General features: G+C 41.0%; 1 protein-coding gene across 2 annotated transcripts in view; it reads left to right on the top strand.

Annotated features, from left to right (window-relative positions):
• Positions 1–425: 425 nt before the first annotated feature.
• ror1 (receptor tyrosine kinase-like orphan receptor 1) overlaps positions 426–21,544 on the top strand; it is a 124,277-nt gene continuing 103,158 nt past the window's right edge. For both annotated transcript variants that reach the window (XM_028588209.1, XM_028588208.1), the window contains exon 1: positions 426–905. In XM_028588209.1, coding sequence (XP_028444010.1) covers positions 800–905 — 106 coding nt within the window. In that variant the 5' untranslated portion in view covers positions 426–799. The remainder of the gene's footprint in view (positions 906–21,544) is intronic.

Here is a 21,544-nt window from a genome sequence, read left to right as displayed (position 1 = left end):
TAAATATATAAGACCATGCTGAATTCACTATTCACATTCCCTAAATGCATTATTGGTAGATCGTAGTGTTTTCTTTTTTAATTGGAGAACATTTTCCTCCTTGTAAATACTGGACCTTGTAAATCATGTGTACCAGAAACAGCCCGAACAAAGTGGCTGCTTCAGTGCCCCCATCCTGCAGGGGACTGGGAAGCTTTATTTGGGTTACTTAATTCATGCAGCCTTTTTGGGGCCACAATAAAAATAAAAAAAAAGCTCCAGTACAGCTAGCATGCATTATCGAAAGAATGAGATTTAAAGTTAATTCTTGACAATGGAAACAGTACAGTAGTTGGGTCGTTCTTCTAGTAGCTGTTCTGTTCCTGTGCACTTTCATGTCCGCTAAATCCATTTCAGGAATTGAAACGTCTCTGCCTGCCCTCCGACAGTCCCTGCAGCGAACACAGGATGGCGACACATGGCTAATCGGAGCCATGTGGCTCCTGTGGTCTCCCCAGTGAAGTTTGTAGGAAGGATTGCACTCAGTTGAAGGCAGAGATAGAGAGGGGGAAAGTGTGCTGGGCTCCAGCGAGGAGGAAAGAGACAGCAACCAGGAGAAACGGAGACAACTTTCTTCCAGACTCTCAACATTATTTCATCGAGAGGGTTGTGGTGCGCTTTGGAAGATCAGCTGAAAACAGTGCACAAGTTATCAAGGCACCGTATTTTGAGTTTTTTTTTTGGAGGGGCTCGAAATTAAAATTTTGAGTGAAGTGGATGTGAAAAGCGGGCGAAGGTTTTTTAACACAGAGCCGGAGGAATGTATCCAACTTGGGCAGCGGCGAGCCAGCGTCTCTGGAGATGTCCAGGCTGCGCTCTCTGGATCGCCCTGCTCCTCCAAAGTGTCCTGGACCTGAGCGCGTCTGGTGAGTCTCAAGACTTTCTTTCTTCGCTCGGTAATCATTCCCGTCTTGCCCCTGCGTCTCTGCTGGCTTTACTTAATCTGCGGTTCATCCCAACACGCGTGAATTCAACAATGTAATACGTCAACCTTGACGAAAACTCTTTGTAGGGACTGTTAGCGTGTGCTTGTAGTGGCTTTATTGCACTTTAAAGGCAGTTTAAGTCATCCATAATTATGTTTAAATATAGGGTAGTATATTTTAAAGACCACTGTATTTGTATTTGTATTTCGCTCCTGAAATCATCTCATAAATGTCAACAAACTGTTGTATTAAGCTGAGCTGTTTGCCATCCTTCAGCCTCCCCTATCATGTAAATGATCTTTGGTTTGTTAGATTATCGTCCTATTGTCATTCTGAAGCCTCTTCACGGGGAAAGACTTGACTCCATTGGTAGACAATAGGGGGGCTCTTAACTAGTCAGCTGGATAGCTATTTTGCCCTCAACTACCCCCCCCCCCCCCCCCCTCAACGATTTAGGTTATTTTAAAGATAAGAGATGCACACAATTTCAATTAAAAGGCAAGCATTTAGGTTCGTCTGATGGTAAGAGAATAGTGGCTGTTTTCAGGCAGTAGGAGGATGCATGGACAACTTTTGGAAACACACTGTAGGCCAGCCTGTGGAAACAAAACTGCAAACTGTCTTAAATGCCTCTTACAGAACATTAAAATAAATAATAATTTATTTGTCTATGGTTTTAAGTAAAGAGCTCTAGTTTTTTTGCCCATTCGACAATCTTAAGAACTATTTCCTCCACCTTTTACTATACATGGCTGAGGGTGTGTATCTTAGAGAAAAGGATCGCCTGATGGTATATGTAACTTTTGGTTGACTAATATAAGTATGATTGAATTAAATTTGAATTGTTTGAGAAGCTACTATTGGAAAGCATTTAAATTTGTTCTGTCCTCTGACTTTTGAGTGTACAGTAAGTATAAAGCAATCCTCCCCTGCATTAGGGGTAGTGATGAATTATCTCTGGATGGTTTTTGGGGGTTTGTTTGGATTATCTCTGTCCTCCTTAAATGCTTTTGGCTGTTATTTACAATGGAGGTGTACAGAATATGCTGCGTTGAGCGTAAAGCTTTCTGTGACGGCCCTTCTCTTGCCATCCCTTTTCCTCTATATTTTTCTGCTTCTCTTTTTTTGCACTGAGGCAGGGAGGAATGTTAATCCACAATAGGCCTACTTAACTGGATGAGGTAGCTATAACTTCTTCAAATGGAGTTTCATGATTGAATATGGAGTGGGGGCGAGCAAAGTTGGAAATGACTCCCACAGTTTAGAGGCAAAATCGACTATGAAAATCACATTTCATATGCTAATACTGTTTGTTATGAAGCAAAACGGATTTGCTTTTGCACTCCATCCAACTACTGGAAACCAGAAAACTACTGAAAAGCTTCAACTGCTGTCTCTAAGAGAAGATCTACAGCTGCTCTGTATAATTATTTCAATACTGACGTTTATGTAGCCCTTATGGATATGGACAAGAAAATGAACACCCATTAAGATGCTTTGTTCTTACACAGCATCCACAAACCTGACCTCCTATTCATCGCCAATGAATCAGCTCCAGGATATGTTAGTAAATGATAACACTGGGAGTCTTGTCTACTCTGGCTTGTGATCGGAATGATCGGAGAGGAACGAGTTTAAAGTTAAAGTTCAACTGTACTAAATGTGGAGAGAAGAATGCAGTACCATGTGATCATCAGTGGCCAGTGGATATAATGTCACTGTATTGTGGAAGCAACTGAGCAAACATGTTAAGGAAGAAACTGAAAGGCGTGGCTGTCTGTCTTTATTTGCTGCTGTCTGGTTTACTGGTCAGTCTGTGAGCGTCCAGTCAAGAGGTCAGAGGTCACTGGCCTGTCTGTGTGGTTCAAATTTCAGCATTTCCAGGTACAGGGCTTCGCTACACCAAGGGCATTTGGCAGACTTGGCAAAAGATGTAAACCAACAATATGCATTTATGGCATGTATTTTGATGAACTGCATGTACACCTGAAATGTTGACCACTTGGCTTACAAAATGCAGTCCAAATCGAATGCGCTTTTTTTTTGTGTAGCACTCTTTCTTCATTTACATGCTCACAAAAGTCTGATGTAAGTCATCAGGTCAAGGCAGGAAATTGGATAATGTGTTTGTACTTGTGTTCATCTGATTACTCTAAAACCAGAGTTTACGTGCACTTTAATCAGCCCACAGATTCTTCCCTCTCCATGCCAAAAACAGCTTAGGCATCACTATCAGCCTTCTAGGTGCTAATCTAAACAAGCATGGAATCAGAACAGATCATAAGATTTTATTCTTATAGGCATATATATACACATAGGCAAATATAGGTTTTTTTTCCATGCCTTTGCGCACGATTGGAAATATGGCCTCATATTTCTCTTTCAGCAGGAATCTATCTGTGCCAACTGGATTAATTCTTAATCAGTTAACCTGAAATTGAACCCAGGTTTTGCAGCATGGAAATCAGATTTCCGCTGAAAGCGGGGCTCAATCAGATTACCACAGTGCAAGTATTTAAACATAAGAACAGCATCTTTTTAAAATCATCACTGTCATTCCATCTTTCAGCCCCTGCCCTTTAGCTCCAAAGTAATAATCTCTGACTTGTTCATAAAAATAAATGGACAGCAATATATTCCAACTATATAAACTATGTAAATGTTTCTGAACATGGGACATTCACCTCCAAACATAAAAGGTGCTGTGCATGGCAACGACTATGGGAAATCTGTTTAGAGTTGCATTTAGCCTTTTAATAACACTCAGGGAGGCTATAAATCATGATGGTGGAACTGCCTCAGTGCAGTTTTCAACAGGACACACTGTTGACACTAAAGGCACTTCACCCCTGGAAAAAATCCTCGTTCCTACAGGCGGAGTGTGTAAGAGCTTGTCCTGCTCTCCCTGCTACTGAGATGTCTATGTACTGTTATATTTCTTCTGGCATTTTCTTAGACTCATATTAAGGGAAAACTTTACAAGGAGGTAAAAAAGATGTCAAAGTACACGGTAGCACTTTCTCTGTGCATCCGTGTAAAACTATTGCATATCAGCCACTTCCTCTAGGGATTTTGAGTTTGCTTAGTGCTTTTCGTCATTGCGATATTGCTCTAATTTCTCCTTTTATATGTGACTATATTCACTTTCTCAATATTTTATCCAGACGCTCTGGTAAATGTTTGGCTCCATTATGGTCTGAGTGGTACATCTCTTTAAGATAGATGACTCCGCTGTGTTTAAAACTCAACTCCCACTCTGCACAGTGCACACTACACTAACTCAGGCATCAAGCGGTGTGCATCCCTAAAAGCTTTTGGCAGACACAGAAGAATGTGGCAGGACCTGTATGTGTGAAACAGATGTATGGCTTTTTTTTCTGGGAGGAGGGGGTAGATTTTATTTTAGACAGTTTGACTCCATTTTGAGCGTGTGAAATGGGAAGAAAGTGTCGGACATTAATTTAATCGGGACGTAGCCATAAATCATATGCTCAGACTCTGTTTTATGTCACTGATTCAAAACATTGGTGTAAACCACGTCGTGCACTGGCAATTACCTACTTCCCACTCGTTATTAAGCACATGTGTTTGCCAAGGCTCGGTGTGCCTCAGTGTTGCCATAGGGCAAACTGTTTGGACAATACTGTGTGCTAATTGTTTAACTGATGTACAGCCAGCGGGCGATTTGCTTTAAATGATAAAAAAAGCATCAAGATATCAAATAACTAATGTTCTGTGCTATTTTTCTGACTTGTGTAGATTTTCTCATCACTTTCCTATTGTGGATGATGTTTCCAAAGCAGGACTACCTCATTGATTACTACAGAATTCACAAGACATGAAGTTTCCTTATGTGTGATGTCAGTGAATGGTACAGTTGTTTTCCATTGAGATACTGGCTGGAATGTCCTGATAATACGTCGTCAAAGCTTGGTTGACAGAGGAATTTTAGAAGGAGAGCCTGATTTAAGGTTTTCCTTTTTTGGAAACCTACTTTCTGCCAATACAGGCAGAAGCCTTTCTGTGAATGGTAAGAAGTGTGTATTTCCTGCATTTGCATAATATTGGCAGACAGATGCTCTTATTTCCACAAATCATACTCTGTGAACATGCTTATATTTTAGCGGTCCGGGTCCCTCTGAGAGGCAGCGTTTAATCAAAGGCTAAACACAGTTCACTCAGATCCTTGTTGGAGGCGTTTGATAAAGTTTCTGCCACTACAAACTGTAGCCAAGCGTGAAAACCCTTTTTCCTGCAATTTACTGTCTGCACAGGAGGTCAGTCTGTTAGAGAGAAAAAAAACCTCTGCAGGGTTCAGGAAAATGCAGTGCCTGATTAACAAAAGGAACAGAAAATATTGGTTCAGGTTATAGTGCTGCAGTTGAAAAGCCAGTGTGGAGAGGACAGTGTGGCACTTAACTGATTTTAACAGAGGTATAGAGTCAGGATTGGTTGGGGAAATAAGCTGCAGGAAGGTAGCATTACGTTCTGTCAAAAAGGTATGGTACATTAGACCAAAATTATATTTGCCCCTTTCCTTCGATTGACCTGTTCTGTATGTCCGACCACAAATGAAATAGCTTTCTATGTTGATGTCTTTCGAATGCTGTCTGGAAGACAAATTACGCCCGCCACATAAAAAATGTTCTCTGCTGTACTTTACGCACACAATACAATGAGTCCATTGCTGCAGTTGTAAGGCAAGCTGTAAGTGTGAGAGTGTGCTGATGACAAAGTGACACTTTAATGAGTCTAATGGAATAAGCCACACATACTGCATATCAATTTCCCATATGGACTTGGCACAGTTTAATGTTGAGGACTGTGGGGAATAGCACTGGCTTAAAGAGCTCTGAATTTCATTGAGACCACTCTTCATTGCAGTTTTATCAAATGACTACTTTGCTAGTGTCCTCCTAGCTAGCTTTGCCCGGGTTTAATGTGTGGAGCTCATGCTACATTTCATTTAATAGGTGGTAGGATGAAACATGGCTTGTTTTTAAATTCCCCTACTGTATATGTGTCAGAGTGAATCTTTTTAAACCCTGTTTGCATTGCATTAAGGACTTCAGAAACCCCCACTGCAAGCAGACAGGGAGATCTCCGTCCACCCACAATTAGGTCTTTGTACAACACCACTCTCCTTCCAAGGTATTAAATACCCCCAACTTTAAGGGCTTCTCTGCCAAAAATATTCGTATTTATTCTCCCAAAAAGTGTAGCTTATCAGTCAATGGAGGAATTATTCATTTTTATCAGCTTTATCCCCCCCACAAATGTGGTGTGGCCACATTTCTGTCTATGTGGAAATAAGTTTTTTTGGCATGGTCATCTTTTTCACAACATTCCCTAAGTAAGTACTTGGCTTAAGTTAAGTAGTCTGGTGACTTAAATTGTCACTCACACTGAACACAACCATTAAATGTGGCCTGCATCTAATTACTGTATGGATTTAAGTTAATTTAAAGTGAATGAAAAGAGGACACTTTCTAAATAACTTTAATGTCAATGAAAGGTCAGAAACACTAATCAAGTGCATGCTGTTTGTGGATATGGATGTGGAGATGATGATGATGATGATGATGATGATGATGATGAGTGTTTCTTTAGGAACATTTAAAAAGCCGTCCCTCAAAGTAAGTTTGCAGTAGTAGACACAGACCTACTTTCTGCCTGCTAGAGGATCAGAGAATACTCAACCCCTCCGTCACCCCACCACCATCAGCATGACATCAAAACTCTTTGGCAGTCCCCTTATCTGACTGGCCTGAGACAAATGCTGGCACTCTCTTACTGTTTTTCTTCTTCTTTGCTTTGCCCTCTTTCTGACTTTTTTGGCTATATTCTGTCTACACACACACACACACACACACACACACACACACACACACACACACACACACACACACACACACACACACACACACAGACACACACACGTGCTGTCCCCTTCCCTTTCTGTAGAGTTCACTTTGGCCGTGGAGTGGCTCCTCTACTTGGCACTTCTTGCCTGGCTGACTGACTTGCTGCTCTTGGCTACGCTGTGTGTGTTTACTCAACAATAACTGAGAGCGGGGTGGCTCCACACCAGCTCCTGCTCTCTTTAGAGACACAATCATAACCACTCATACAGGCCGTTAGTAATGGTTTGTCAGTAATTTGCATCTTTGATTTGAGCAAAAAAAAACGTCTTTTGTGATGTCAGCTGATGCAGAAGCACTTTAGTTCATTCATTGCAGTTACAGTGTATGCTGATTATGCAAAGGATGTTTAGTCATAATTTGGCTTTCTCAATATCAGTCTTGATATGTCTTTGTGGCTCCATGTCTGCTCTTTTGCCCACATGGTGCTGTGGTTACGCTGTGAAACCACTGGACCATCAGCTCCACTGAGACATTTGTATAAACTTATCACTCTGCAGTTGTTAATACAACATCATCACGTGTATTTTTTCACAGTTGTGTGAATCCAAAATGATTTTTGGCAGCTTGATCATTCAAATCTTTCTTTTTCTTTGTTTCTGTCTTTCTTTCTTTTTTTTTTCATGCCTCTAACATACATACAGATATAATGTAAATAGCACATTTCTCCTGTGTAATGTGGAAAATGCATAGAATACAAACTTCAGTCTGCTTGTGGAATTATTAAACCAGAGATGTTTGGACTGCAGGAAATTGAATTTAACGGGACATCTTATGATTTGTGTTCAGTTTAAATTAACTGAACCCCTTTTGAACGTGTGAGTGTATATATAGTGTTGGATTTGCCTTTCAGACTGATTTGTGGTTCGCCATCTCATTTAGTCATTCAGGAAGTTTTTCTGTTTGTGTAAAATACAGAGAGAAAGTGTTTGGCTGTTTTTGGACTTTTATTGCTTTGTAATTACAATCAGCAGCAATAGAAACTATAATTCTGTTGTAGCCTGAAGTTGAGGAATTTTGTTTTTTGAAGATTAGTTCCTGTAAATGGATTTAAGTTCAAAGCTACCAGTTTAACAACTCTACTTTGGCCATGATATAGATTTGGGGATCTGCTAAAGTAATAACAACAAAGTTGTGAATGTATAAGCTTTTTTCCATTTCATTGTTTTCAGCAGGGGATTCAAAGTTGAGATATTTCATGAGCACTTACTAACCTATTTTAATTAAAGGCCTTGTCTCTTGTAGATTATCACCTCATTAAAATATTTTCCAATGTACTGTATGTAGATGATGTCTAATCAAAAAAGGTGTTTGATTCCTCAGCTCTTGAATGTCATCCATCAGCCATCCATCTGTGTGCAGGGAAGTTGTCTCTCAGTGTTAGAACAGATCTTGAATTGCTAAAGCTCTCCCACTTTTCTCGTTTTTCCTTTAACAATGAAAGGACGTGGTTTGCTGTGGGTACCGATTGCATGTTGTGCTACATATTTTTTTCCACAGCGGCCGGGGGTTCTATTCCGACCTGAGGCCCTTTGCTGCATGTCATTCCCCCTCTCTCTTCCCTTTCAATAAAGGCCTGGCCAAAAACCTTTTTTTTAATGTACTTCAACTATGAGGTGTTGTTTTGCTATTATACAGGATTTATGGTAAGGAACAACCAATGGTCCCTCTGCCTTCGTCTTTCTCTTCTCTCAGCTTCTTTCTCCCACTACATCACTTAGAAGTTTTTCTTCCAATTTCATTTCTCCACAAGATTTGTGGAATAGCCTCTAAACAAAAAAAGCCCCAAAGTATCAATACATTCAAATGAAATCACTGTATGTTATGGTTGTGTTAGGTGGTAACTATAATTTTATTAAATTAGGGTGTGACTTCATCTACAATTAACTTGAAATTGAACAGTGTTTCCTGTGCTGCTACACTGCAGCCATTGATCAATTGACTACATTATGCTTGCAAAGTCGTTGAGGTAGTTACAAAACATAAACGGAAATCTAGAGCTACGACAACAACTATACTGTGTGATCTACGGCTATACAGGAATTCAAAGTAAACAAAAGTGGGGGAAAGTTGTCTTTTTAAAAAGCAACAATTTGGGGAGTGAAACACTTTCTGTATTCAGTTGGCTTAGTGTTGACATGGTCTTGAACAGTGTTCTAAAATGTATCGGAATAAGTGTGGACACGGTCTTAGCATGTTTGTTTAACCAAAGGCTTTGGCACATTGTTCTCTAAGCAAGATCCCTATTAACCAGCAGCTAGTGTTTACCCAGCCACTTCATTCACACACAAAAGACTTAAGAGGGGCTGCCTTGAACTAGTGGCTCAGTCCTGTTGTCCAGGGGATCTTAAATGATCACACAAGGCAGACACGTACTGCCTTTAGTCCTGACAGAACTAGTCAGCGTAGAAGCAACTTTGCTATAATTTGCCTGCATGATTGCTGTAAAAAATCTCTATTTGAATGTCCAGCATGGCTGTAAATCGTGACGATAATGTTCGGGAACCAGAAACCATAAATAAAACGGTGACTTAGCACAAATAGAAAAAGCACAAAAGACTTTAAGAAATTTGACTTAAATGGAAATTCCCTTTCTATCCATTCTAATCCTGTGTTGACCACACTGACCGAGGAATCTAGAGTTAAAGGTCTCACTGGCTGTAATTCTGAAGTACTGTGAGTTAAATGCATATCTAGCAAACCACTGCTGGCTAGCCATCTACCTAATTCAGAACCAACTGAGAAATCCATGCCCCTGTGGGGCAATAAATGCATTTACAGATTGTCTCATTAATCAGACTTTGTGATAGGCCACAAGGAAAAATATTCATTGATCAGTCCCTTGATGAAAGTTAGTACTTTCTTCTTCCGTCTGCAATTTCTTAAAAATCTAGCTTACGATGGAAAACAAATCAGCCCCTTTTTTGATTTAAAAACTAAAGCTGTGAGTCTCGACACTTAATGTTTTGGCAAACCCTCAAAGCTTTCTTCACAGTCTTGGGGGACATCTGTTACCATATGCACACAGTCACTGGTAGCCTCTTAAATCCATTTTGGCTTGATGGCCTCACCATACGGCAGCTTACTTTCAAGGCACAGTTATTGACTCCTGTGTGGTTTGTCTAACTATCCAGATTGTAGGTCTGTTTTAAAACCACAACAAGTGAGGGAAGAATCGCAGGATGGAAGGACGCAGTTGCGCTACTGACTGTCCAGATGCGTTGACCAGAGGCTCGTAGAATCACTGAGGGAGTCCTGTGTTTGATGTCTGAGCTGCTTATTGTGGTGAAATGTGCAGGAATGGTTTTTAGAAGGGTATGGAATAGTCACAGGGCAGGAATCTGTCTTTGTCTTTGTGTGACTGTGACAGAATGTATGCTGTCTTCTTCATCACCGTCTGCCTCTCATTCACTCAGAGACTTTAGCTCATGTAGGGGAACTCTGTACTTAACCCGGTGGCGGGCGAAAAGGAATCTTGTCAACTGACGCTCCCGCCCAGGAATTCATACATTTATCCTGTGGGATGCTGAATGCCGCTCTTGCCCTCCGCAGAATCTCTCCCTCTCTGAGGCGAATAAAAAAACCATGGGGAGCAGCTCCCCTGTTTTTCATATTTCCACTTTGAACAGTTATTTAATTTCCCCGGGTTGTGTTTATCAAAGCTGACACTGACTTGGATCCAAGTCAAGTTTAAGTTGACTTACTAGTGCGGTTGTGTCCTGCATGCCAACAGTCCTCTCACACCTCACTCTTGTTTTCCTGTCTCTCTATATATCTGTCTCTGTCTCTCCCCAGCTCTCTCCCCACTCCTCTCCTTCTCTCAAAAAGCATTGATTTCAGCAGGGCAGGAAATGAAACTGCATTGCCCTGCGACTCCCAGCAGGAGAGGAGGACCCGGGGAGGGAAAGAGGAAGAGGTTCAACAAGTTTTTTTTTTTTTTTTTTTTTTTTTTTAAGGATAAATGTATGAGGATGTGAGTGAGGACTGGGATGGGCCCGGCTCAGCTAAGTGAAAGCTGAGAGGGCTAAGAACGATATTAGGATGGTAAAATATTTTCGTAGAGGCGTTTGACTGACAGCTGGCTTAAATGAACTCTCAGCAAGTCGTATCAGTCAAAAAGCTGAAACATTTTACTATAAAAAAAAAACCACTTGATAGAAAACTAGACAGAAATAAACAGACACTGAGAGATGGTGAAGGAAAGGGGCTTTCACTGGTTGTGGACTGATGGCCCCTTTATCTTTGACGACTCCTGACCTTCATCCCCCTATCAGAAGTCAATGATCTTCTCCTCAGAGGGGCCTGTATAAGAGGCTTAGGCCCGCGTGATCCCACTGCCTGTTTGCTTAACCTCTGCGTGGCTGCCTCAGCCGTGCTAAGCTTGGCCCATAAGAGCTCATTACCTCTCAGCCCTCCATCTCTCTCACTATTTCATCCAGCACTGTTGTACACTGTTAAACCCTTCATGCTAAAATATGATGTGAACAGTGAAAAATATGCATAGTCTTACAATATAAGTCAAACTCTTGTCATGTCAACACTTTTGCGCTTGCAAAATAGATACATTTCCATGATTTAAATTTGGAAGTGTTGAGCAATGCATGCAGGCCATATTCTTTTTTTTAACAGAAGAAAACAGATTGCCAGCATTTCACTGTCCCACAGAAAATTTTAACGGAACATAAAACCTGTCATGTCATTACAGCCATGATTGGAGTAAAGGAGAGATGGCACCGCTTTAACATCTTTCCAGACATTTAGCCACAGTTCCACTGCACTCAAATACAACATTTATTGAGCTTTTTCATGGAGATGAACAACTATTTATACTGTTGCATGCATTGTGTAATGATGTTTTGCAACAAGTGAGGGGCCCGTTCCTGGAGATGTATGCAGCCTAAAGGGTCCTGTTGCAGTGAAATTGAAAAAAAGAAGAAAAGAAATCCCTGCTATGGGCATTGAGGCTTATTATTCCTGACATGCTCTGTTGAAGCGCTGATTCAAAATGGGCCGGTGCTGATAATTCGGAGCGAGACAGATCGCTGTAATTCATGACTGTTGGAGTGGGAATTCAAACAATAGTGGAGTTAGTCTGAAGTTTCCCCTGCTGGTACTGTTCAATAGTTTGGACTACTGTCTACTCAACGCAGCGACTTGTGGTAGAGTTTGGCAGGGCGAGAGTTTGTCTGAGCTTTCCTTCCTTTACACTTACTTTGGCTTTTTCTCCCACTCCATCTTCATCTACTGTGTCCACCTCCTCCTCTTTCTTCTCATCCTCGGAAACTTTGTCCAAAGCAAAGGGTTTCTTATGAAAAGTGTTTGTACTCCAGTTATTGTAGTTTTATGCTGGAGCATGTTCTGTTCTGGCTCTCTGTTATTGTTACTTCTTCAATTGTGTGTGTGTCCACAACCAGACAGCAGTGACCCATTGTCCCCCCCTGCCCTCGCTTTGCACCCCAGGCTTTGGTTGTCCTTTCACTCTTTAATTTAAAATTGATTTAACTCCAGCCAGCTGGCTAGCTCAACTTCTACTCATGATGGCCATGAGCAGGAGTGGACATTGCCCTTTGTCTTGATATTTGTTGATTTGTTTGTACATGTAGGAAAGGAAAGGAATGAACAAAGGAATGAACAAATTCCAAGCAAAGATGTGTTTTATAATCGCTAAATAAAGCTACTACAAACAAATGACATTCACTGCCAATCACTTGCTGTCTTGCTAACAGTGTTCTGTTGAGGCTCAAGTGATTGCTCTGTGATCAGACTAGGTCAGTGTTTCTCAAATGGGGGTAAGTGTACCTCTAGGGGTACTTTGGAGGATTGCAGGGGGTACGTGAGATATTTAACAAAATGTTTAATAGTTACAAGGCTGTTGTCCAGAACCTTTTTCCTCTTTGTGTAGAATTTATTTTTCCTACCAAATATGTGACATTTGTGTCGCCTTCTTTGGACCTAATCTTGCCTTCCTTCCTATACTGTCCTCCTACTTTTGTTTTACAAGTTTCTCGCTTTTTTCTTCTTATGTCACTGTTTTTGAAGTTTTGGATACTATTTTGACCTATTCTTGCCTTACTTCCTTCCTTCTTTCTACCATCTTTTTTCCAAGTTTTTGTCTTTTTTACAGTTTTTGTCTCTTTTTCTCATTAGCATTTAAATGTTTTTTTCAGTTACAAGGCTGTTGTTTAGTAAATATATCACTGGTCGACATCGCTGTACTGTTCCTGTTTATATAGACTTTTTTTTTCTACTGAAAATGATTAGCGCTGGTCAAGGGGTACTTGGCTTAAAGAAACAATTCAAAAGGGGTACATTATTGAAAAAGGTTTGAGAACCACTGGACTAGGTGACTGAAAGAGCAACAAAGAAACATCCCAGTGTGCATTTATTTATTTTTCTATGTCCTAGTCTAGTGTTGTTTGTTGTGTTTAACATTTTTTAATAAGAAAAAAAGGGGGAAACTCTGCACAGCTTGTTAGACAATTAGTTGATATGGAAATGGAAAATGAAACCAGGTTGGATTTTGGTGATATTGGTAGATTCTGTGGTTCATATTGTTTGCTTTAGCACTGTGGGGAAATAAAGCTCAAAAATTAAACATACATCCTGTTCAGAACACCTAAACAGTCTCTTAACACCTCTAAACATGGCCTCTTAATGATTTGTCTTTGGTTTCTATTTTTTGATTGACAGTTGTTCATTTTTAAAACCAGATTAGATGAGAAGGTTGTATGTGCATCACTATAAGATAAGTAATGTGAACTTGAAGGGGGGAAAAATGCTAAAAGTATTACATCATATTTTTTTTAAACTTTTTCCATGTCAGCCGTAGGTCTGTGAGATAGGATAAGGAATGAGTGAGAGGAAAATAAGGGAAGGACAATTTTCTTGCCAGCTGCCCTCCATGTTTAATTGGCACAAATAACCCATTGCTCACGAGTGTACTGCATGCTTGTTAAATGTGTTTAGGAAGTCACACACACAAGCACTCTTCTGCTTGTTGAAATAGTTACATCACTCAGTGGTTAACACAAGGTGCCCCTAGAAGTGTTTAGTGAAGCCTCTTTACTTTTATGTGAAAACCATGCTTTTTTTAACATAAGTTACATGGGCTTCCCTGGCTCGAAAGTCATAAAACTTGAAGAAAAACAGTAGTTAAGATGGTCCCAGACAATAGCAGAGAAGTGTTTTACTACCGGTTATGTAGCAGATAGCAGCCTTCATGTTTGCCCTCGGTCTGTGCTTACACACTAATGCAGCCAGTGATTGGTGGTATGCATTTTGCAAATGTGCACGCCCTATGTCCCAGTGTTGGTGGTCTTGGAAAGCCACCAAGATCACCCGGCTGCTCTGTAATGTGAAAGCAATTAGCAGCCAGCGGTTTTACACAGTGCCGATATGTGTGGAATAACAAAGGGGAATGTAGGTCAGCGGTGAGCCATAGGTACATGATGTAGCCATCGCATTTCTTTTTTTTTTTTTTTGATTTAACAATTACATTTTTTAAAACAACATACAAAACGTACAACAAACAATGTGTAGTTACATGTTTGTAGGTATTTAAGATACATATTTGAAGCAAATTTAGCTTTTTCAGCAACATGACTTTGTGTATTATTGGCCCATAACAATTGGCAATAAAGTCCTTAAAGAGATTAAATAGATCACATGTTATAATACTAAATAGGAAAGTAACAAAAGGATGTTTTTTTTAAACTTTCTCAACTTTGTTGGAAATTTATTTTCAGATTCTTGGTAGGGTTCATAGTCAAATTCCTGACATAAATAGGTTTGTAGTTAGTTTAAACCCAGATTTATTCAGCTCCCTGCGGACCTCTTTGATGTCTTCACCCTCCGTTTACTTCATCTGACATTCATTTTAATGAGACGGACATTCCCCCTGATAGAAATCTTCTCCTGACTTATGTTGGAATACAGTAAATCAGTGCCACACGCATATTCACATTGGGTTAGATTAAGTTGTGTGTGTGTGTGTGTGTGTGTGTGTGTGTGTGTGTGTGTGTGTGTGTGTGTGTGTGTGTGTGTGTGTGTGTGTGTGTGTGTGTGTGTGTGTGTGTGTGTGTGTGTGTGTGTGTGTGTGTTTACAGTGTGAGTAGGGTGCGTGCCCTCTGTCACATCTGGCAGCTTGTGGTTTTTTTCATGAACTGCTAAATGAGGGGAAAAATACTCCCAGCTGCCCTCAGGAAAACTCACCTGGTGTAGAACCGTCTAAGCTTCTTGTTTTCTCTCTCACACACTTTCTGTTGCCCCAAACTCGCCCAGTTTCACATTGTCCTCCACAAAACATGCAGATACACACGCACACAGACACACTTTTTAAGCAGTCTTCTGTGTTTGCATTTTTCTCCATCTCTCTTACAACCCTTATCAGAATATGCATGTCTTTTTTTGCCTGGCTAGGGGTGCATGATAATGAAAACATGCGCATGTGACCCGGCCTGAAACATGACCATGCCCTTAAGTAAAATATTCTGTACTTGTGTCCTAGCATAACCTCAGAATTCAGATTAAGACAAGACATGAAGGACAGTTTGGCAGGTCTACATACATAGTGGGAGCGACCACAGCCTCTTCACATGGTAAAGTCATTTTCACCTCGGCCGCTGTGGGAAGAGGAGGCCAGGAGCAACATCCACCCCTCCCACTCCCTCACCTCAAACTCCCAGCCGGCATATTTCGACTATCTGAAGGGAGCAGAGCTGGGAGGCTTCAGTCCTGAGAGCTGAAAAGCAGCTTTTGTCTCAGACGACCCTTCAAGACCTCTGTCTGCCTGCTCTATCAGCAAATCATAAACTACACGGCACAACTAGAAACACAGGAGAGGAAAAAAGGCGAGGGGAAGAAAAGGGAGGCAAAAATCAACAAGATGAAAGACTTGAAATGCAAAGTAAACAAAGCAGAATCATTGCCAGCTATAGATCAAACACTAACCGTCATATAAATCTGTGCACTTTTTACACTGTAGATTAACGATGACCTTGACTAATAAGACAGGTTGTCGGGGGCTGGACTGCATTCACACTATATTGTGGAGGGCGAGGTGGATTAAGAGAGAGAGTTGTTTTAACTCCTATGTTGAATTTAACATTTCAAACTGTGCGTAAATCAAGCATGTCTGCACACTTTATATAGTGAGGTAAAAATGCACTAGTGCCTCTCTTCACAAAAAGAGCCATGATAAGTTATCAGTTTTCTGTCTTCAGCCTGGACTGTACCATTTAGCACTGACATTTAGAAACGGGAGCCTCCATCAGCAGCTATCTGCACCCTTCAGTCTCTGCCTGCTTACTAAAAACAGCCCCCATTGGTAGCCACATGCTTCTCTCTCTTTTCCTCTGTTCCCTTTATTCAATTTACACCTTTTCCCCTGCTTTCCCTGCTGACATATTATAGCATTCCTTCTCTATTAAACTTTTTTTTTTGTCATTTCCTTTCTCATCGTCTTCCTCTTTCTTGCCCAGACAGGAAGAAAGCTACCTTAGCCGGGGAGTCATTTCAGGCACCATGTCTATCAAAGCATGGCTCACAACTGAGATTTAGTAGGCTTACCGTCTTACGCTCTTAACCCGTCATTTCAGGATTTCCAGGTTTCACACCAATTGGGCACTGGATAAACAAGGAAACAGTTGCAGCTGACACACTGCAGCTACTGTTACGAGGAGAGTTAGATAAGATTTAGACATGTAGACCAATAATTTACTTACAGTATGCTTGTAAACATCATGTATTCAAGTTTTTGACAGTCAACCCATACGTCAAACTGTAATTTCATAATCAGACCCAAATAAGTTATTGCACTTACTTTAATATTTGCAAAAAATGACGTTCAATTTTCAAGTTTCCATCATTCTGGATCTGGAAATATGTGTTTCAACTGTTATATGGTATGATGAAGCAGTTCTTTTTAGGTTTTGGGCTCAGCAAGTGGTCACAAAATGAGGCTATTAGGCCGATTACACACTGCCTGCGTGGCGTGAGCGTGGCGCTTCTGTTGCGTGTCAGCTGCGTGACACGTGGCATGTCTTTACACGCCAGAAACGTGTCTGACGCGGTGGTGGTGCTGCTGCTGCTAGCCTTGTCTGTTTCCCATTGATAAAATGAAATTCCATGTTAAACATAAATATGTACTGATTTGATTACAGCAATGACAACGTCGGCAGTATTGACGGCAAAATAGGCTACAGAATATAAATATATATTTTTTATTACATCAAAACCTAGAGACTTTCAAACATCAAAATGTCATTTATAAATATGTATTTGTGTCTAAACGACATATAAACATCTTTTCCTATTCTATTTTGCCTGGAAACGCTCCCAACACGCTTGCGTGTCGCGTGAAAAATAGGCGTCAGTTCTATTTCTACCAGGGACGCTGCGTGTCACGCAGGCATTATGTAAGCTCTGACCTGTTAACATGGGAGCTGAAATAAAAACTGTCACGCCACGCAGCTGACACGCTCGCGCGACGCATCCAGTGTGTAACTGGTCTTATAGGTTGTTTAGCTTTTTCCCATAGACTCTACATGTGGCCAAAGTTTGACCCTCATCCCTGCTTTGTCCTGATGTCATTGTACCTTTTACACAAAGGCCACAAATCTGCTCTAGTTTTCTGCTTCAAATGATGCGTTTTGCCTTTGCACCGCCTGTTAGAGGTTTAAATTGAATCATCCACAAGTAACATAGATCGTAAATCATCAGGGTGGTTTACTGTATAGTAGGGAAAGCCCCTGTTTAACCACAGGGCCTGAGTTCAAGCGCCTCTTGGTGAACACCCACACCCTTAAAGTGTTCCTAAACAAGACAGTGAATGCCTACCGGCCCTTGGAGAGCTCTTCATTAACTGACCCTGCGCTCTGACATCCCAGTAGAGTGGGGAAAATGAAAAGAAAATGTCCCTACTGGGATCTATAAAGTAGCCCATGCAAATCGGTACACTTCCTCAAAATCTGACTTGGTCTGACTAAAGTACAGTACAACTGGACCACCAAGCTTTCAGTCAGACCCATCCCTTGACTAGCCTCCATAAATAAGAACTGTTTAGAAACCGTGGCTTTGGAGTGCAAATCCTGAGACTAGTTCCCGTTAATTCCTCAGTGTTAAATTATTCTTGTTGTTCTATTGTTCTAGATCTCTTTTGCACGTTGGCATAAGTCATAATTTATTTTCGGTACATTCTCTCAATGTATTCCCATTTAAACACAGCGTTGACCTAAGTGTCACCTGTTTTGGTAAATAGAATTTGGAATTCAATTAACTTGTTATCTCAGTTTGGCATACAATAAGAACGCTTCTGCAAGAAGGTTAACGATGACTATTTTAGGAGGTGTCAGGAGTCAAAAGGCCAAGAAACACAGGCTACAATTGTGTCGTTTAAAAAAACTAAAACAATTACCTAACACCAATTGTTGTGAACATCTGTCAGCACTCTGCTGTTTGACTGTTGGACTCAGTGATTGACTGCGTTTGCAACTAAAACCGGCTATGATTTAACTTGACTTCTTAACTTGCATCTATGTTTCAAGCTGTTATTTACAGGTCCCCAGATTGCACTACTTTTTGCCTACATGGCTGCTATTTTGTCTCTGTAAGTTTAAGTTAGAGATTTAAAGAACATTAGAAGCTGCTGGACTGCCACTCAGGCAATGATGCGTTTAAAACAGGGAAAGAGTGAGTCAAGAGAATGACTGACTACATCTTTGTGTCTCTCATTCGAACGCTGTGTTTAGTAAAAGACCTTTGGGAGAGCTACTGTATAACACACTGTTGACGGCCAGTGACCCCTCCATCTCACCGTGTGTGTGTGTGTGTGTGTGTGTGTGTGTGTGTGTGTGTGTGTGTGTGTGTGTGTGTGTGTGTGTGTGTGTGTGTGTGTCTGTGTCTGTGTCTGTGTCTTGCAGAGGCTCATGCACAGCACATCTAGCTAAAATAGGAACAGAAACACTGGGATAAGACCCACAGGCCAGCTCTACAGATATAGGGCTAATGGTGGAGTTTCCAGCTCTACCTTTAGTTACCATCCATGAATGGAAAGAAAAGAGGAGAGGCCAGCAGTGGGTGAAAGGGGGGCAGCAGCCAGAAAAGAAGGGGAAGAGATGGTTATTGATAATCATTTATATATTGTAATGTAACATCTGATCTGGTGACTGTCCCCACTGAACACCAGTAGAGAGGACTTAGTTGAAGAGGTGAAGAGAATGAGTGAGAGGAAAATAATGAGTGAGTGAAGGAGCAAACAAGAGAGTGAAAGAGAGAGGGGGGGGGTAAGTGGGGAGGCGAGGGGCAAATCTTTTATGAGGCATGGAAAACGGGGTGAAAAGAAGAGAGAGGTGGAGTTTATGCCTGTGGTGGGTCTGAATAGGGGGCCCCATGTCCTCTTTAATGTCAAATGAATAACTCCTGACCTAACACAGCTCTTTAATTGGTATAACCAACAGTTGGATGGAGTGCTACGTTGGTTGTATTGTGTGAATGTGAGAAAATACTCACAATCTATCATCACTGTAAAATGTATAAGAAGTTTGAGATTCAGTGTTTGTGGATTATGTGTGTAAATACAGGTGTACATTTGTGTTTATACAGTAGTGCACATTCTGAGTTTTGTATCCATATGGACTGAAATATCATTAATTAATATATTAATATATTTTTTAATGTAGAGAGTATTTTAAAATTGTTTTTTGAATGAGTTTAACAGTGGAAGTGACAGGATGGTGGTACAGTATAGTATGTTGGCCATTTTGTACCTCTAGCTAAACTAACCGCAACCAAGCGCTAACAGTGTTGGCATACTGTTATACATAATGTGTAAGTAAATACCTACTCACATAGCCAGCAGACAAAGAGCGACATGAGCAGCCCATTCAAATCTAATGTTTGCTTCGGTTTTAGCGCTCCCCCCCCCCACCAAACCCAAATCTCTTTTGATTACTAGATGTCACACTTTCTTCAGTTCTTGGGCATTTTGCATTGCACCTGTTGAGTTCACGAGCCTGTCTGAGCTTCTGCCCACTGTAAGGGAAATAAGCCTGCTGACCTAGCTGAAAGTTTCTTAAGGCTGCAAAAGCCTTAGAGTTGGATTTAATATTATAAGAGGTCATTTGAATCAGTGTTAATATCAATAATAATTTTTACCGGAGCTTTAAGAACAGCTCTGCTTACTGACTGTCTGGGTGGCTGGCTAGCGAGGTCCCAGCTCAGGCTTTGGGGCCCTCCCATGTTTGGGAAAAGAAGAGGCCTTGGGCCTGTGAGCTTAGGATAGAGCGTAGGATACTCCGTGCATGAATGACGGCACAGGAGGGGTGGCAGGGCAGGAGGAGAGGCAATGGCTGAAAGAGGCTGCTCAAGCAGAAAGAGAGGGAGAGGGGTTAAGTGGAGGCAGGTGTTCCATGACAAACCTTACAACCCCCCACCTCTCCTTCACTCTAGTTACCACCATCCACACTGGTCCGCTGAGAGTACAGCTAACCAGCCCAAGAACAGACACTTGTTCATTTTCCTCTTTCTCTGTTACCTTCTTTTGTTAGCCTTTATCCGACCACCTTATCCCTCTGATCTAATCTAGCCCACCAAATTGCGCCCTTTTCCTTTAATCCCAGTTTTCTTTCCACCGTCTCCTCTGTGTGCTTTCCCCATTGCTGCAGGACCACCTGGCTTTGTGGTTTGAAATCGTATAAAACTCCTGTTGCTTTAAGCAGATGGACAGCTTTCCCACTGCTCCACTCTGCCTGACCCAGCTGGCAAATTAATTTAGATTGGATTGACGTAAAAAGTGTGTTCTCTCATCGTGTTCCAGAGGTTGTTAAACTCCAGCTCAGGACTTGAGCAGAATAATACACAAATCCAGTTTTGATTGCTGGAAAAGCTGGCAGCGCCTGATTGATGTCATTTTGTAATTTTATAAAATGAAATTGAATCAGTCTGTGATTATACATTTTGCCCTTTTAAATGTAATGCTGTTAGCATTGTGACCAGTGGCTTTTATCTTTGGCTTGCCATGTCACTATTACATTTTCATGTTCATCCTGAGTCTTTGCAATGATTAAAATGCCCTTTTTTTTCTTTTTTTCTAAGGCAGGCACACAACATCTCAGACTTATTGGATTTTGATGTAATTATGTAGAATGATGTGTGCCATTGCTGCTTTTCAGAAGTTAAACTGGTTGGCTTGGCTTAAATGGTTTAGCATATTCTCCTTAAGTCAAGCACAATCTCATGAAGCGCTAATGTATGTTTTTTGATTGTCCCATTGAGAAAAATCTTTGAGTTTACAAATTTGTGACATTACTAATTAATGGCTCGATCACTGTAAAAACTGTAGAATTGTTATTGTAAAGTGTCAGATGTGTCAAAGGGATTCTTAATAGCAGACACTATAACTTTCATTTGACCCTTCTCCTATAAGTATGACTCACTGAGCCTTTATTGTGTGAATGATGTGTGTGCACATTTAGGATAACTGGAATGCTTGGAAGTTGGTATGACTGACAAGTATCTTCGAGTCAGCCAAAACATAAAGTGTGTGTCTGTCTGTGCGGACAAAGAGGATGATGTTTTAGTCCTTGAAAAACTGTTGGTTTTAGTCCCACAGGGACTGGTTCTCGTTGCCGTGTCCTTGTGCAACTTCAGACAGCAGTCAGC

Source organism: Perca flavescens, chromosome 9, assembly GCF_004354835.1.
Source record: "Perca flavescens isolate YP-PL-M2 chromosome 9, PFLA_1.0, whole genome shotgun sequence".
In the NCBI taxonomy this organism is placed as follows: Eukaryota; Metazoa; Chordata; class Actinopteri; order Perciformes; family Percidae; genus Perca; species Perca flavescens.
The sequence above is the reverse complement of the archived record's forward strand: the minus strand, read 5'-3'. Positions and strand labels throughout refer to the sequence as shown.